Source organism: Lentinus tigrinus, assembly GCF_003813185.1.
Source record: "Lentinus tigrinus ALCF2SS1-7 unplaced genomic scaffold L226scaffold_1, whole genome shotgun sequence".
Classification (NCBI taxonomy): Eukaryota; Fungi; Basidiomycota; class Agaricomycetes; order Polyporales; family Polyporaceae; genus Lentinus; species Lentinus tigrinus.
The window spans coordinates 900,749-916,705 of record NW_027137910.1 but is presented as its reverse complement, the minus strand read 5'-3'; the positions used below and the strand labels follow the sequence as shown (position 1 = coordinate 916,705).

General features: G+C 55.5%; 5 protein-coding genes across 5 annotated transcripts; 2 read left to right on the top strand and 3 right to left on the bottom strand.

Moving 5' to 3' along the window:
- Positions 1-159: 159 nt before the first annotated feature.
- Positions 160-4,731, top strand: L226DRAFT_475283 (sodium-potassium ATPase). The gene is made up of 23 exons (XM_067676659.1): positions 160-454; positions 510-741; positions 807-1,122; positions 1,180-1,230; positions 1,284-1,369; positions 1,423-1,560; positions 1,618-1,685; positions 1,740-1,761; positions 1,813-1,881; positions 1,931-1,979; positions 2,036-2,261; positions 2,318-2,412; positions 2,467-2,917; positions 2,977-3,315; positions 3,371-3,469; positions 3,523-3,580; positions 3,638-3,706; positions 3,766-3,787; positions 3,839-4,002; positions 4,061-4,201; positions 4,253-4,381; positions 4,439-4,516; positions 4,569-4,731. The coding sequence occupies exons 1-23, from the start codon at positions 223-225 to the stop codon at positions 4,636-4,638; spliced, it is 3,204 nt and encodes a 1,067-aa protein (XP_067542438.1). The 5' UTR covers positions 160-222; the 3' UTR covers positions 4,639-4,731.
- A 269-nt stretch (positions 4,732-5,000) lies between these two features.
- Positions 5,001-8,466, top strand: L226DRAFT_541485 (uncharacterized protein; the record flags this gene model as incomplete). Its single annotated transcript, XM_067682059.1, has 8 exons — positions 5,001-5,070; positions 5,122-6,064; positions 6,086-7,013; positions 7,041-7,371; positions 7,396-7,457; positions 7,479-7,538; positions 7,595-8,017; positions 8,077-8,466. 8 exons carry the CDS (start codon positions 5,001-5,003, stop codon positions 8,464-8,466), a joined length of 3,207 nt encoding a protein of 1,068 aa, XP_067542437.1.
- On the bottom strand, positions 8,441-12,973 carry L226DRAFT_528096 (beta-glucosidase). Its single transcript, XM_067679265.1, has 31 exons — positions 12,812-12,973; positions 12,683-12,735; positions 12,488-12,603; positions 12,372-12,426; positions 12,229-12,312; positions 12,122-12,170; positions 12,050-12,070; positions 11,906-11,995; positions 11,812-11,853; positions 11,657-11,758; positions 11,555-11,602; positions 11,470-11,497; positions 11,366-11,414; positions 11,293-11,298; positions 11,157-11,231; positions 11,093-11,104; positions 10,990-11,039; positions 10,894-10,934; positions 10,763-10,826; positions 10,685-10,713; positions 10,528-10,626; positions 10,340-10,471; positions 10,237-10,290; positions 10,150-10,177; positions 9,888-10,094; positions 9,721-9,823; positions 9,651-9,661; positions 9,524-9,597; positions 9,335-9,464; positions 9,077-9,280; positions 8,441-9,013 (listed from the first exon to the last, which is right to left on the bottom strand). The coding sequence occupies exons 1-31, from the start codon at positions 12,919-12,921 to the stop codon at positions 8,771-8,773; spliced, it is 2,409 nt and encodes an 802-aa protein (XP_067542436.1). The 5' UTR covers positions 12,922-12,973; the 3' UTR covers positions 8,441-8,770.
- Positions 12,974-13,801: 828 nt separating this feature from the next.
- Positions 13,802-15,198, bottom strand: L226DRAFT_564517 (uncharacterized protein; the record flags this gene model as incomplete). Its single annotated transcript, XM_067683654.1, has 10 exons — positions 13,802-13,908; positions 13,964-14,084; positions 14,143-14,225; positions 14,305-14,356; positions 14,453-14,472; positions 14,543-14,704; positions 14,760-14,814; positions 14,877-14,888; positions 14,940-15,006; positions 15,116-15,198. 10 exons carry the CDS (start codon positions 15,196-15,198, stop codon positions 13,802-13,804), a joined length of 762 nt encoding a protein of 253 aa, XP_067542435.1.
- L226DRAFT_9765 (uncharacterized protein) lies at positions 15,039-15,860 on the bottom strand. The gene is made up of 2 exons (XM_067687398.1): positions 15,553-15,860; positions 15,039-15,500 (listed from the first exon to the last, which is right to left on the bottom strand). Exons 1-2 carry the CDS (start codon positions 15,706-15,708, stop codon positions 15,195-15,197), a joined length of 462 nt encoding a protein of 153 aa, XP_067542434.1. The 5' UTR covers positions 15,709-15,860; the 3' UTR covers positions 15,039-15,194.
- Positions 15,861-15,957: the final 97 nt, after the last annotated feature.

The window sequence follows — 15,957 nt, the reverse complement described above, 5'->3', positions numbered from 1 at the left end:
ACAGGCTAGCCCTGAGGGAGACAGTTGACAGTCCAATCGCCCAACTCGCGCAGCGCCTATTGCCTAAGGTGCGTCCAATGGCTAAAAAGCTCATGTCTCCGCGCTGGATCCCGTGGATGTCCGTAGACATTCGAGTGATGCGCCTCCTACCTTGGCGTCAATGGTTCTCGCCGACAGATAAATTCGAGGGTGCGACATGGAAAGTTGTTTTGCTTCCCTCCAATGTCTTCTTCCGCTGCTGCTGCGTTCGACTTTGAAGCCCAAGCAGAGAAACTCACCCGCTTTCCTCGTCATGTCACGATAGAGGAGCAGGGAGACTCACCGTCCCGTCATCCCAGTATCGAGGGGGCTGCCCGCTTCCCATCCGAGTTCCGTACGCTCAGTGTTCATGTCGAGACGCGTACGTCTCCGGTGGATGGCGACGCGGTTGTTCCTCGCAAGACTACTGTGAAGGGTGCGTACGTTCACCGACGTTTGTGTGACCGATGAGACTTATCTTGACGCCGCAGAATTGGTCGAGCTCGACTGGCATATCATTACTGTAGACGAAGCTCTCCAGCGTCTCACCGTGTCCCCACAGACCGGCCTTGACACAAGTCAGGCTCAGCGTCGGCTCCAGACGTACGGCAAGAATGCAATCTCGCCACCTAGGAGCAATATGTTGAGGAAGGTTCTCGAGTGGGTTCTCGGAGGCTTCGGGAGCCTCTTGCTTGCCGCCAGTATTGTGTGCTTCGTGGCCTGGTACGTATATACATACTATTTCATACTGTATCCACTCTCATGAATAATTTCTCGTGTCACGATAGGAAACCGCTTGGTGAGCCGAATCCCCAGGCTTCGAACTTGGCGTTGGCGGTGGTGCTCCTCATCGTTCTCTTCCTTCAGGCGGCTTTCAACGCATGGCAAGACTTCTCGACGTCAAGAGTCATGTCGTCTATTAAGGGCATGCTTCCATCGGATGTGCTGGTGTTGAGGGACGGGAATCAATCCAAGCTACCAGCGTCGGAACTGGTCAATGGCGATCTAATATACGTCGGCTTAGGAGAGAAGGTTCCTGCCGATCTACGACTCATCGATGTCAGCGGAGACCTCCGCTTCGACCGCAGTATACTGACCGGAGAGGTGAGCAGCAGCTCTCTTGACTTTTCTCTCTCTTATACTTGATTTCCGCGAACCCAGAGCGAGCCTATTGCCGGTAGGATCGACATGACGGACAAGAACTTCCTTGAGGTTGGCAGAACTCTTGCATCATACACGTCACTCTTGTTGATGATCAACTGTAGACCAAGAATATCGCGCTGCAAGGCACACACTGTGTGAGCGGGTCGGGCCTGGGTCTCGTAATACAGACGGGGGACAACACGGTTTTGTCAGCATGCCCCAATCTACCCCGTTGACGTTGGTGGTAACCATCTCTTACAGTGGACGTATCGCGAAGCTTTCGTCCATGGAGGCTACTCGCATGACGACTCTGCAACGGGAAATCTTGTACTTCGTCCTTATCATCGCAAGCCTGGCTACTGCCGTCGCTGTCTTGATCGTCATTCTATGGGCTGCATGGTGAGTCTACCATTGCGGCTGTCGCTTCCATCCGTGGTCTCTGAGGCCTGTATGTAGGCTGCGTCGCTCCTTTCCGTCGTACATCAATGTCTCGGGACTGCTCATTGATGTAGTTTCGGTCATGGGTGAGTATCTACAGCTCACATCGCCGGATCGAAACTAACCCTCAGCTACGTCAGTTGCGTTTATTCCGGAAGGGCTGTAAGTACCGTGTACAGCATCGAACGGCTGTTACTTACATTCAGCGCACAGCCCTGTCGCAGTCACGCTATCACTTGCGAAGGTTGCCCACACACTCAGCAAGCACAAGGTTCTATGCAAGTACGTACTCACAACCGGGATATTCTCCAGTCCCCTCACCATCTCTTAGGTCGCTCTCAATTGTGGAGACTCTAGGTTCGGTTAATGTCTTATGCTCTGTACGTCTGTCTCATGGAATTATGGCCGGCTCACTACTCATTTGAATCACCTCCAGGACAAGACCGGAACCCTCACCCAGAACAAAATGCATGTTGTCAACGTCGCTGTTGACGATATGGTCTTCGAGTCCTCGGCGTTCGGGTCCGTTCTCGCCGATGCCACCCCGGAAATAGTCTCCAATCTTGCCCAGGTTGTCGCAGTAGGAGGGCTTTGCAATGCCGCAGTCTTCGGAGCAGAACAGGAGGACGGGTCGGATAAGTCAGTTGCCGGTGACGCGACAGGTATGTCGACATTGTCTTTCTGAACCAAGGGTGAGTGACCGATACTGTCTTGGAAGACTCTGCCATCTTGAGGTTCTCGGATGGTGTACGCTCCGCTACATCAATAAGAAGTCAGTGGCAAGAAGTCTTCAAGGTTAACTTCAATTCCAAGGTACGCACCCGTGATCTTCCATGAGCCGCTGCGCTAATCCGGGGTATATTGTAGAACAAATACATGCTCAAGCTGTGCAAGTCTGCAGCTTCCAAGGCGGACGCGCCTATCGCTTCTTGGGACAACTTCGTATCATCGGATTACTTGCTGCTTGTGAAGGGTGCACCGGACGTCCTCATGCCTCGCTGCAAGTTCGTTCTCGATCCTGCTGGCGGTGGACCGACTCCCCTCACGCCCGTTGTGCTTGAGCGAATCTCAGCAATTCAGGAGCGATGGTCCAGAGACGGCCAGAGAGTGCTGCTTCTGGCGCGGCGCGTTGTCCGCGGAGATGAGTTGCCGAAGGAGCTCAATCCTCAGGAAGAAGAATTTGCTGATCTGGTCGAACAACTGCGGGACGATCTCATCATCGTCGGGCTCGTTGGACTCATTGATCCGTTGAAGCCAAGCATCCCCGATGTAGTGAAGACCTGCAGAGGAGCTGGTATCCGCTTCTTTGTCGTTACAGGTCCGTGGCATTCTTACCGTGGGCTTAAGCTATCCTGATTATATGTCTTATTCTGGCAGGAGATCATCCGATAACCTCTGTGGCGATCGCTGCGCAGGCAGGCATAATCACGCACGCAGACCATATCGATCGCTTCGCGGACCTTGGGTCTAAGGAGGAGCTGGCGTCTAAGCACCCAGAGGACTGCTCACGGCAAAGCCTCGTGCTCACTGGCTCCGAGCTTGATCGTCTTAACCCGGTGCAAGTCGAGCATATGTGCCAATACGAGGAGATTGTGTTCGCGCGCACCACGCCGGAGCAGAAGCTTCGCATCGTCCACGAGTTCAAGCGGAGACAATGCGTCGTGGCCATGACTGGCGATGGTGTCAACGATGCCCCGTCGCTGAAGGCTGCTGACTGTGAGTGGAACCTCAGCTGTGACAGCGTGGGGAGACGTATTCAATCACCAAACAGGCGGTATCGCAATGGGTGAGGGATCCGATGTCGCTCGGGAAGCAGCGGACATGGTTTTGATGGACGACTTCTCCGCTATCGTTGTCGCTTTGGAATATGGTCAGGATGGCCTGCATATTTTTCACAACTCCATCTTGACGAGGGATCTCCAGGTCGTCTTGTTTTCGACAACCTGAAGAAGACAGTTCTCTACTTGTTGCCTGCTGGCAGGTAAGGCCGACCCGTAGCGGCATCAAATGGGACTGCACATGCTCATCCCCGGAGTAGTTTCTCAGAGCTTATGCCCATCCTGCTGAACATCCTTATTGGTGTCCCGCAGATGCTCAGCAACATACAGTGGGTCTTCATTTTGATGTTGTCCAAATACTCGCGCTCAACATTCATTTACGTTACAGGATGATATTGATTTGTGTCGCTGTACGTGTATCGCGGTCCACCAGACAGATCCTGTACTTACCTGATTGTCAGACCGATGTCCTACCAGCTCTAAGTCTCTGTTTAGAGAAGCCGGAGAGCGGCCTCTTGGAACGTCCGCCCCGTAACGTCAAGACCGAACGACTGGCAGACTGGAAGTTGCTCTTGCAGGCATACGGATTCTTGGGCGTGTTGGAGTCGCTCTGCGCGATGGCGATGTAGGCCTGTCATTCTCGGACAATAACCGATGACTTACTCGATATGGCGGCGGTGCAGGTCCTTCTGGTATCTCCAGCGCCACGGTGTTCCTTTCTCCAATCTGGCGCTCGGGTTCGGTAACTGGCCAGGCCTCGATAACGAACTACTCTACAGAGCTCAAAGCGTATACTTCTTCACACTTGTCCTCATGCAATGGGGGTGAGTACCCTGTCTTTGTGTCCATCGATCGAACTTTGACATGCTCCTCAGCAACCTGTTTGCAACTCGTGGGCGCAAGCTCAGCGTAGTCCAACATACGCCCTTTTCCAACCCATCCACATTCGTTGCCGCCGCGATGGCGTTGTGTATCGGAATATTCTTTCATTACGTTCCTTGGTTGTTAGTATTCCTGACTGTTTCTCTGTGGTGACCCCAACACTCATCGGAATATTACAGCCAGAAGGTCTTCTTGACGAGGCAAATACCCGTCGAATTCTTCTTCATTCCGATTACCTTTGGACTCGGCCTCCTCCTGTGAGTATAAGTCATCACACTTTATGCTTCTTAGCGCTGAGAGTTTCTCTAGCATGGACGAAGTGCGGAAGGCGATAGTGAGGCAGTATCCAAAGAGTTTCTTGGCGAGAGTGTCGTGGTGATTCATGGGTCCGGCTCGCTGTACTTGTTTTTGACGAGATGAGGCACGAACTATTAGTCACAAATATCGTAGTACTGCTTTTTATCATCAATACTTGTTGGTCAGTACTGGTGGGTAGCCCTCCAATTCGCTGCAGCTTCATCGGAGCCCAGGAGAAGCCTGAGGCTGAGGGTGTCGCGTCGCGCGGCTGCCACGTGATCGCGCCGCGGTTTCAAGTTGGTTCGAATGGAGTTGCCTGTTTTGAGCTTGTTGCACTCGCTACTTCTGCAACTTGACCTGTCCGACTCCCTGCGTTGCCCTACTCTTCGTCTTGCTTTCTCGCTTTCGCCCCGCTTTCGCCATCAACTAAGTGTACAAGTATCTATGGGATTCTGCAGACGATGTGGGGACATCGTAGTTGGTCCCCGTTGTAAATGTGGTGGCACATCTGTTGGTGAGTCTACCAGGTTCGCTACAGCCGTCTAGCCTTTGAAGACGTTCGCAGCACCTGTTGTAAAGTGGAATCAGAATGACGGTCAGCAATCCCGAGACCCTTGGTCCAAGACTTACGTTACACGCGACAAATCCCCCTCGAAGTCCGTTCAGAGGACGTTTACTGGGCAAGATTCCGACACGAACGCCTCATCATCCGGTTCCCCTGTCAAGCGCTTCCCCAGACCAACCACACAGAAACCCATCTCCGTATCTATTGACAAACGAGTATCCGAGCATATCGCATCTTCCACGTCTGTCCCCCGACCCCCTTCGCCCCTCAAGCATTCTACGACTGCACCCTACGATGACGGTGTCCTGTCCGAAGGCAACTCGGAAGAGGGCATCTTGCCTAACCTCAATGGCGGATCGAGGCTTGCTAAGGTGTACGGCTCTGTACTGCAACCCGAGGAAACCCTCTCTACCTTCATCTGTGCTCTATGTTCCGCACCCTTCCCTCCCGATGCCACCATATACCCCGACCCTACGTCCATTCGTCCCGGGCTCCCCATCGATGACGTCGGTTCCGGAACTAGGTTTCTCTGCCGACCTTGCTTCACGGCTAACGGCGGATCCAAAGGCGACTGTCCATCGTGCGGTAAAGCCGTCCTGATTCTCAAGAGCGAAGGAGGCTTCGTGGAGAACAGTGGGAAGGTCTGGCATAAGCGCTGTTTCTGCTGCGAAGGCTGCTTCAAGAACATTGGCGATCATCCCATGGTGGATTTGCTGGGACGGCCAAGCTGCGCGGACTGTTTTGAGACCTGTCTCAAGCGACCTTCGGGCACCACCCCTCGCAAGAACAAGGAACCCGAGTCATACGAGGAGCGTAGCAACCTTGGTGGGCTCAAACGTACTAGCAAAAGTCGCGAGGGCAGTCCTGCGTTGGAGGAGCTTGAAATGAGACTAGGGATCAAGAGTCGTGAGAGTACCCCGGCGACGGAGAGTCGGGGAGGGAGGTTCCTGAATCACGCATCCAGTCCTTCCACCATACCGACGTCCCCTCCAAGCACTCATAGTCCCATCTCCAAACGCTACTCTACTACCCTCGCTGGAGAGGGGAGCCCTACGGCGGGGCGCCTCGCTGCTCGAGCGAGGGCGAACTCCGCGGCCAGTGCAGACTCCCCATCTGTGCGCGAAGCCCTATCCAGGTACCGAAGTCCGGAGTCTGGTGATGGTAGTCCTGTCTCCCGTCGTACATTCAACAGGCTACGGTCCCCGGATTTGGATGGCAATGAGGGCTCTCCCATCTCTGCTAGACTAACGGGGACTGGCAGTCCTCGCTATAGCAGTCCCGTAGCGAGGCAACCTACCGCGGACGCTGTTGAGGAAATGAAGCAACGTTTCCTCCGGCAGGCCTCTCCGGGGCTTCCGTCGGCCCCTGGTCAGCCGGACACCTCTTCCGCGACAACCACCCCGACACGCCGGGAACGTCGCTCGCGGTCACGGCCGCGCTCCAGTGGCGTAATGTCATCGTCTGCATATGACGATCCCTCGCCAAACAGCCAGGTATACTCGTCGCCCGGTACGCAACCCCTTCGTGTGGTGCGTAGGGACAATACTGGGGGCACAGACTATGCACGCCGGAACACGACCGGCCATACCGAGTCCGTGCAATGCGATGCTACCGGAAACTCGAGTTATGCCAGGCGTGACACCACGGGAGATATCAGCTTTATTCGAAATGATCTTACTGGAGGGACTGATTACACTCTCCGTCGTGATCGTACAGGGGATGCGGAAGTCGAATCTCTACTCGGTGCCTTCCCTAAAGTGCCCACTGGCGACCTCATTGACTTGAGCTCGGACACGTCCATGAGCAGCATTGCTTCCCAATCCACAGGTAATGGCCCCGTATCGCGGATACCGCGTGCGATACGTGACCTCGTCTCACCGGAGGACGGGCGGGTTGGTCTCGGAATTAGCCTGCGCAAGAGCATGTCCGGCACCTCCCTCGCTACGGACTACAGCTCATCCATCCCACCTACCCCTGACCTTGCCCTCGACTTCTCCGACACCACGACACAATCGAGTGCACCATCCACCCCGCCATCGCTCAGCCCTCCGTCGCGGCGAGAGCGTGCAGAAGCTGAGAAGGCGGTCGCTTTTCAGCACACAGGTAGTGGTATCAGCCCAGCCAAGTCCGCCGCGACCACTCCCACACCGAAGTCACGAACCCTTCCCCATGATATCTCAATTCCTGCTCCCCTTCCGCCAGACTCGCGCTGCGCCAGGTGTCAACTGCCCCTCTTCAGCCGGAAGGATGGTGGCAAGTTTGTAACTGTTCCAGAGCTTCCATCCAGCAGTGGTGTTCCACCGAAGACGTATCACACATCGTGCTTCCGGTGCACGGTATGCGATAGACTATTCGAGGACAAGGATGGTGGACGGGCAGTGTTTGTCCGAGGTCCGACTGGAGCATGTCATGTTGAGGTATGCGCTTCCTTCTCACTGCCGTTGTTGGTGCGCAAATACTGATGCTGCCGTAGTGTGCCCCACCCGAGAAGATGGTTGTGCGTACCTACCCTGTCCAGATACCTAGATCTGCACCCGCTTCCCAGCCACAAGCGCACTCACAATCCAGGACTGCCACCGCGACGTACCATACGAGTTCTAGTCGGTATGAGCCTCCGCCGAAGACCGCGCCTCCAACCCAGCAGTCGTTTGTATTCCCGCAACCTCGCTTCGGCAGCTCGTCTACATGCCCCGGATGTCAAAAGTCTGTCTCGCCTATGGAGCGCGGCGTTGTTCCTGGCCCCCAAGGCTCGCGGTGGCATGGGGCATGCCTTGTGTGTGGAGGGAAAGAGGCGAAGGGGCGTAGGAAGGAAGAGGGCAAGCCCGGATGCGGGAAGAAACTTGACAGTGGCGCTAAGACAGACAAGGATGGCGGCGTCTGGTGTCGAGAGTGCCTGGTGAGTGATATCACCTGCAGTGACAATCCGACTTGTATACTGACGGTATCACTGTCCAGCTCATCCTGCCCCTCGCTCGTCGCGGCTCGCCCTCGCCAACACGGAGTACGCCTCTGGTGCCATCGTATACCGGCAACAAGAACGTCTTTGGCAGTGTTGCGCCACAGCACACAGGCACGACCACGCTCGCCCGGCAGTTCACTGGTCTCACAGGTGGCTCTGATCCCGCGCTCATGAGGCAGCTCACTGGTGGCGGTCTTAGTCCGACGCGCCAGTTGACCTCGAGCCCTACCAAGATGTACGATGGACCTCGGCCGGGCGTATCTCGGTACCCTCGTCCGAAATCTGCGATTGGTTATGCGGCGCGGACCAAGAGCGAGGGCGGCGAGGGCCGCGGTATGTTCTTGGTCAGGCAGCTTACCGGGGGCAAGAGCAAGGAGGTCATGTGAAGGGTGTGAGGAGGGCAGGGGTGGTTGTCTCGGATCTTTGGAGTTTCGCGGACTGTACGCAGCATACTCACGACGGACGGACTGCGGACTGGCTCTGTAATCGACGTTTGTTTTGACTGTTCGTGCTCATCGCTTTTTGTTAGTACATTTGGCTCGTTACCGTTTCTCGTCTTTGAAAGCTCAAGAGTATCGAAGAAAGAATGTGTTTTCAAGTAACGAGCGTACTACAGTTATTACGGGAAAGGGAGGGTACGTAATGATAAGGTCCGTTCAGGGTGACATTCATTTCATTTATGTATGCGGATCAGTTTGTGACGGAACCTTTCAGCTTCAAATCCCTGCTGCTTGCACCCACGGAGATACCAGTCTCCCCAGTGGCGATTTGCCAGCTCTGGGAGATGACGTCCCAGAAGGAGAGGTCGTAGCGGGAGAGCGAGAGGGTAACAGTCTTGGACTCGCCGGGGTTCAGCCAGACGGCGTCGAAGCCCTTCAGGTTGTTGGGCGCTTGGTTTGCAGAGGCGGGCGGGGAGGTATACAGTTGCACGACCTGAGAGGGGTAGTCGTATCAGCAATATGGAAATATGAGCGTAGCTAGACACGAGCGACGAACCTCAGTTCCAGCCTTAGAGCCTGTGTTCGTGACGACGAATGACACGTTGATGACCGGGTCATGGAGCCAAGGGTCCAAAGAAGAACCGGGGCCAGGAGCCTGGCGTTCTCCACCGGCGGTAGAGCCGCTGATCTTCAGGTTGGAGTACGAGAAGGTGGTGTATGACAAGCCGAAGCCGAACTCGAAACGCGGTTCAATGTTGTTCTTTTGGACGAATTGTCAGTCGCACCAAGTTATATAGCAGACTAAATTACGCACGGCGTCGAAGTGGCGGTAGTCGATGAAAATGCCCTCCGAATATGGAATCTGAACAGTTCCCGAACCGGTGTAGGTGACTCGCGCAGAATAGTCAGTCTCGTTCTTCGCGATCGTGAAGGGGAGCTTCCCGCTGTGATAGACATACTGTCAGCAAGTAAAGCAAGAGGTGAACACTGAACCATAGTGTACCTGGGGTTAGCGTCGCCGTAGAGAATGTCGGTGATGGCGTTACCCGCCTCCTGTCCAGGAAGACCGGCCCAGATCTGCAGAAGCTGGTTGGCATTGGGTGATATTGAGATTCGATCATACGACTCACCACAGCAGTGACTGATAGTATCAAGAAGATCAGCAAGGATGGCGAACGAAGAAGACAAATAGTGTCGTACCGTTGGGATTCTCAATCCAGGAGTCCATGATAATCGGACCGACGCTATTCACGACGACGATAGTGTTGTTGTTCACGCTTGCGATCTTCTCGACCATAGCATCCTGGCATCAGGGCAGGATACGTCAGTATTCCCTGCACCCTACAGGACCGACCGCCAGAACATACGCCATTGTGCCACGCCTGGAGGTTGTTTCGATCACCCTGGTTGCCCTCCACGGTGTACTGCGCCTCTCCACTGTCAGCCGTGATGAACACCAGTGCCACATCTTGGCCTTTGGCCTTGCCGGCAGAGATGTTCACGTCGTCGCTGAACGTCCAGGATGAGACGCTCGTGCCAGCGGCCTTCGCGCGAGTAGTGATGGCGTCCTGGGGCTACATGGAAGGATATAAGGTCATGCTATGAGCACTGGGCTGATTGGGTGCTCACCGCGATGAGGTAAGGGAAGCTTGCTGTTCTGTTATTCATATACATTAACTACTATCTTTGCAGTTGGAGAGATAAGGGAGCTCTCACCCACTCCCCCAGCCAAGGGCAAGCACGCCGTCGTTGCAGCTATGATCCAGACACCTTGGAGGGAATCAGCGCAACACACACTTAATTGAGTGCGGATACTTACTCATTGGCGCCAAATAGAGCTGACCGCGCGCCAGTGCCAACGATGGCCATCGTCTTCGGAGCATTGAGGGGTAGGACGCTGCCGGAGTTCTTCAGGAGGACAGCGGAGGCAGCACCAATTGTGCGGATGAGGCTAAGTATATGTCACACTTCAGCGAGACACACTGCAAGTGGCTGGGATCAACTCACCTAGCGTGGTCTCCCTGAACATTGACGTGCTGCCCCAACAGTGAGAGCCAGGAGTTGAAGTTGGTCTCTGGGTAACCCTCGTCTTGACCCAGCATGTACCTAAAAAGAGCCCCTCAGCCTAACACGCACCAGCGTAGCTGTATGGGCTCGGGCGTACCATGCAGCCAGAATGCGGGTGGCCATGTCCTACGGAACCGTCAGAAAGGCACCATTGTATAGAGCTCTAGGTACTTGCATCGAGACGCTCCTGAGGGACATCCCCATCTTTCACAGCATTGACAAGGGTGCTGCCAAAGTAGCTGGAGAAAACCAATCAGGTTCCACTTCTGGCCGAAGCTCAAACGCATGGATTAGTTCGGCACCTACCTGCTGAAGGAAGCAAAGAACTTGTCGCCAGGCATGGTCATCTAGTGCAACCGATCCTTGAGCGCGATTTACTCAATAGGCGAAGAGTTGACTCACATCCAGACCTCCGTTCGCGGCAGGAGCGGTCGAGTGAGTTGCATACCAATCTATGGGAGGACGTCAGAACGGATAACCGTTCGTAGATACCTTGTTCGCATACCAGACATCACATCTAGGAAGAGTTGTCAGTATAATCTTTGTTTGGATACCGCGTGGGGACCCACATCCTTGGAAGCCGAGTTCGCCCTTGAGAAGACCATTGAGGATCTTGTCGTTCTCGCATGCATAGGTCCCGTTGACTGCGACGGATATTCTGTCAGTTCGAAAGGCGGATGCTTAGCGGCCCTGACCGAGACCTACTCTGGTCTGTTGGAAGGGTGAAAGTTCGAGATCAGCTCTACGTTCGAACATGCTGTGAAAAGTAGAGACGTACTATAACTGCACATGACGGAGGCGACATTGGCTTGTACGCTCCGCAGGAACTGTGACGAGGAGTTCAGGCCATCAATAGCCATACTGTGTATCGTCTTTACTCACCGGGTGGAGGTAGAGCTCGTGCTGCGTCCTGAGCGATTATGGTGGACATTAGAAGCATATAATCAGCCATGTGCAGGACACTCACTTGTCGTCCACGTTAGAGGAGCTGCTTTCACGGAAATGCTCTTGTTCACTATCATCATCATGAGCAGCTGTCTATTGGGCAGGGCTGGCAGAATTGTCATACTTGTTGATGAGATGCTTCGCACAAGCTTGGACGCCTTGAGACTGGATGCCAAGGATCAACTCGTACGCAACCTCGCCAGTTAAGTACGGGTCACCGCCAGCCCTGTAACCAAAGGTCAGCGGGACAGTAGCATGCGAACGTGATGTAGGACCCACCCTTCCCAATTTCTACCAGCAGCCGGTGCACGCATGAGATTCCTGTGTATAACATGTCAGAAATCGTCAGGGTGTCTCTAGGGCTTGACCTCACATCATAGGTCCGAGAGCGACATTAATGCCCTTGCCACGGAATTCCGCGCCCATTGCTTCACCGCGAGCACGAAGGAGAGTGCGGTTCCATCTGCAGTAGCTTGTCAGCATCCCCAAGCATCACAAGCGATGCGCATATACTCACGTGGCAGCCGCATTGATCTCGCTGTCGTCGCCCGTCAGTGCTCGTTCCACTACGATTTCAACGTTTACTCACGCAGGAAACACTGAGTTGTGGTCTACGTAGCGCACTCCGACGGGACTATCTACAAGGTGCTTCCACTCAGTCTACAAGCAAAACAGGGTAGAAGGGGGTTCGCTCACCTTGCAAGCAGAGACCGTTCCAGCCGGGAATTGCGTCGACGGGGTCAGTCGACCCTATACAAGGTCCTCCAATCAAACCAAGACCTATCGTATATTGACATCAACTGTGATTGCTGCGCGTGCGAGATGCGCAGGACGCTCACCTGTTCCCAGACTGGACTTGTCCGCGTTCGACAAGTTAGCCACTATTGGCTTGGCCTACCATCCACGACGCGGTATTTCTCAGTCCAGTCTCACGGCAGCTTCCCATGGCACACACCTTCGCGTACGCGGCAGCCCACAGGGGATCTACATTGGCCACGTTGGCGTGAATTGTGGCAGTGACCGCCTTCGCGGAGGAAGTAGACGTCTGCTGGTCCAGCATACATACCGAAGCTGTCGAAGCACGACACGGTTATTCACCAGCTACAGTTACAGCCTCGACAAGGGAATGCCATTCAACGGGAGGACTCACTGTCGTTGATAGCCACACAGCTGTATCCGGGAGAGCATGTCGTAAGGTTCGCACTGTGCAACGTTGACGCCACGACGCGCGCAGGTTAGAGTTTCGCTCGAATAGGAAGCGTAGTCGCGTGCCACGCACCCGCTGCCCGTAGTGCAGGCGTCCGTATCAGCCGCGGCACCCGCATGGGGGCCCAGAGCGAGCGCATACGCGAGGGCGACCGCCGCAGGGGCGAGGGCGAGGAGAGCCATGGTGACAGGCTGAGCGCGTGGAGGACGGCGCGGGGCAAGCAGGGAGGGCGACCTTTAAAGATCGGGCTCAGTGGCAGGTACGGGAGCCGTACTCGGATATCGTACGCTCACAAGGGGCGGAGATCTGTATGCCAGGGTCGTAGATTGGGCGTCGCGGGGGCCTCGGAGGACGGCACATCGTCTGAATCACCTGCGCACGGCTCTCGTCACAATTCAACGTCTTCTTCTCATGACAAGATTTGCTTGTGCGCATGGTCAGCCGGTCTTCTCTTCGCTCTTGCGTCCCTTGCGCTTGTACAGCCTCATCACGGTAAACTATGGAGACGAGGTCAGCAGTTGGCCGCTTGCTATGGCATCCGTCATAGCAGGCCGTTGTTCGGAGAAGTGGGCGCTCTGTCTCGACGGACGCAAGCTAGAAAGGTTGATGGGAAGTCCTCCGCCGTCATCGTCTTCCAACCGACGCCTCTTTGAGGCACACGAGCCCAGAGAACCAGATCCTACTTACCGGCCTCCCAATCGCCGGCGGCTCAGGCCTTCGGAGAGTGTATATTGGCCGAGCACATGGTGGGTATCATGACTTCCTCGCACGGCCTTGCGCATTGTCCGAACCGAGCTGCGCAATGTGATCTTGCAGCCTGACATGGCCCGCCGCAACCATCGACGGGCCGCTTGTCCAGCACACGAACGCTTCTCCGGATGAGATCAGACTTCTGACGACCTGGGAAAGAACATGGAGATAATCGTCATCATAAACGGACTTAAGACATATCATACAAGACGGACGTGACTGTGAGTACACGGCTCTTTCATTCATCATACATCCTAACGGCATGGACTGCGGGTCCGATACCCGGGTACATTCTGCGAATGCACCAGCAGTTCAGGGCGTCGTGGTCGGACCAGAGTCTTCGACATAGACGCCACTGTAGAAGATATCCGTCTCGTTGATCACTTGCGTGTTACCGTTCAGGGGCAGCCTGAGTGCACCTGCTCGGACGTTAGCACCAGCTCCCCGACAACGGAAGCAGTGCAAGTCACGCACCGACATGCCAGTCCGTTCCGCCATTCCCGTTCAACGAACCCGTGTATACCTTTTGCAGGGCGCTGCTTCCGGTAGAGACCCAAAGCCCTCCGGGCGAGCCAGTCTCAAGAATGAAGTTATACTGTCAAGCAGACTCCAGTCAGACAGCGTGAGAGTTCAATCATACATACGTAACTTACCCAAGTGCCTTTCACAGGCTGCACGGACCAGATGCTCTTCCCGCCTGTGATGACCTGCAGCGTATCCGCGACGCCGTTTTGGCCTGGAAATCACATGAATGAACGTGATTGATCAGTTCTCTCGCTCTCGACACCCGCGATGCGGCGATTGCGAGGGCTCACCACTCAATTGTCCATACTTGATGTCGGCGTAATGTCCCTCCCAGAATACGATCTGCATGACGGCAACCAAGCGTCAGCACACTAAGCCGCAATAGGATTCCGATGAGGTCAGTCCTAGCAGCTGGATGCCCCGATAGACCGTACGCACCTGGTGCTCATATGCCGGATCTGCCAATGCCGGGAAGGACGTCAGCGCTCCCACCGCGGATCCACTGACAGGCATGGAACAGCCACGCACCTGGAGGGTTGACGGTAGGGATCTGGAGCGAAACATGGAAGAACAGGTGCCCGGAGAGCGCGTTCGTCGTCTGGGGCAGAAGCTCCGTCCTGAGCATGGGACCTCCGTTCCATGTCGACTGTGCGTTTATCTTGACCTTCACGCCTTGTTTCTCTCCCGTGGCTGAATGGTGTGGCGTCAGCTCAGCGCGCACGAGAAAGGGGTAGGCGCTACGCACTCGCCGGGTTCATAAATTGGCTCCCGAGCGTGAGCCACGACGATGCTGTCTCGCCCTGGGCAACCAAATTAGACAATGCCAGAAAGGAGGGGCGCTCCAAGAGGCTGAGCTACTAACGTGCTGATTTCCCTGCATGAGCTGGTGAGCAACGTCTCTCGATGGCAGTCGAATGACACTCACGTAAATATACGTCTGGTACGTTCCGACCTGGTTGCTCCAGCTCCATTTATCGAAGTCGGCGGCGGTCCTACACAAAGACCGAAGTGAGCCTGCTGCTCAACCCCGCGCCCCACCAAGCGGGCGGTGCGGCGAGCTTGCGAATACCGTGGTGTTCGGCTCGCAAACGCGTCACTTACGTGTAGTTATTGAACCTTCCGTCCCAAACGACAGCGGCCGAAGCTGCCGACGCGAAAAGCAGGAACGGTGCGAAGCGCTTCATTGCTGCACGACTTTAAGCTGGCAAGCCCGGGGCGCAAGATGGTCGGGAGCAAGCACAGGCCGTCGGATTGTGTATGAAGGCATATATGCGCTCGAGTCCTGCAGGACTTGACCGACGATCGCCCGACATGCGCCACGGGACGTGCACTTCGTGCAGGATGCGCGGCGGGGTAAAGCTCGGACCAACGTCGATCCGTGCGGGGTCGGGAAAAGGGCGGGGGAGGCTATGATCCGGACGACGTCGTTGAATGTGGGGAAATGGAGCTGTTCTAGTCGTTGTGCGTGCAGAGTCACGTCACTGGGCTGGTCGTCGCTTGTCAGCTTGGTCGTGAGCCGTATTGAGCGGGCGACGCACCGACGAGCATATCATAGTAGACGAGTACCACCACGATGTCATGGGTACCACCAACGTAATGGTGAGTTCCAAATGTCTGCACCCAATTTTCCTCGCAGACATCTGAGCGAGCTTCACGTCGCGGTTAGTACGAGCAAGACGTCGCGATTGGCACATGCCTGGAGGCACCGGCACCAATCCAATTGTCTCCCCTAGGTCGGCGGGGGCGCCTCAGCGGACCTGCCGTCCGTTCTCGCACGGCGCCTTTAGTGCGGACGTCACAGACGTCTGGCTGCGAAGTCAAGAGACTCAAGCTTTTAGAAGCGGGGGCAGCGCAATGTCAGAGTCGCGGGGCGAAGAATGTCGGTCCGAGGAGCACGCTGGGATTTCCCCCACAACCTTCCGGCGAGCTGGGACTGCTCCCGC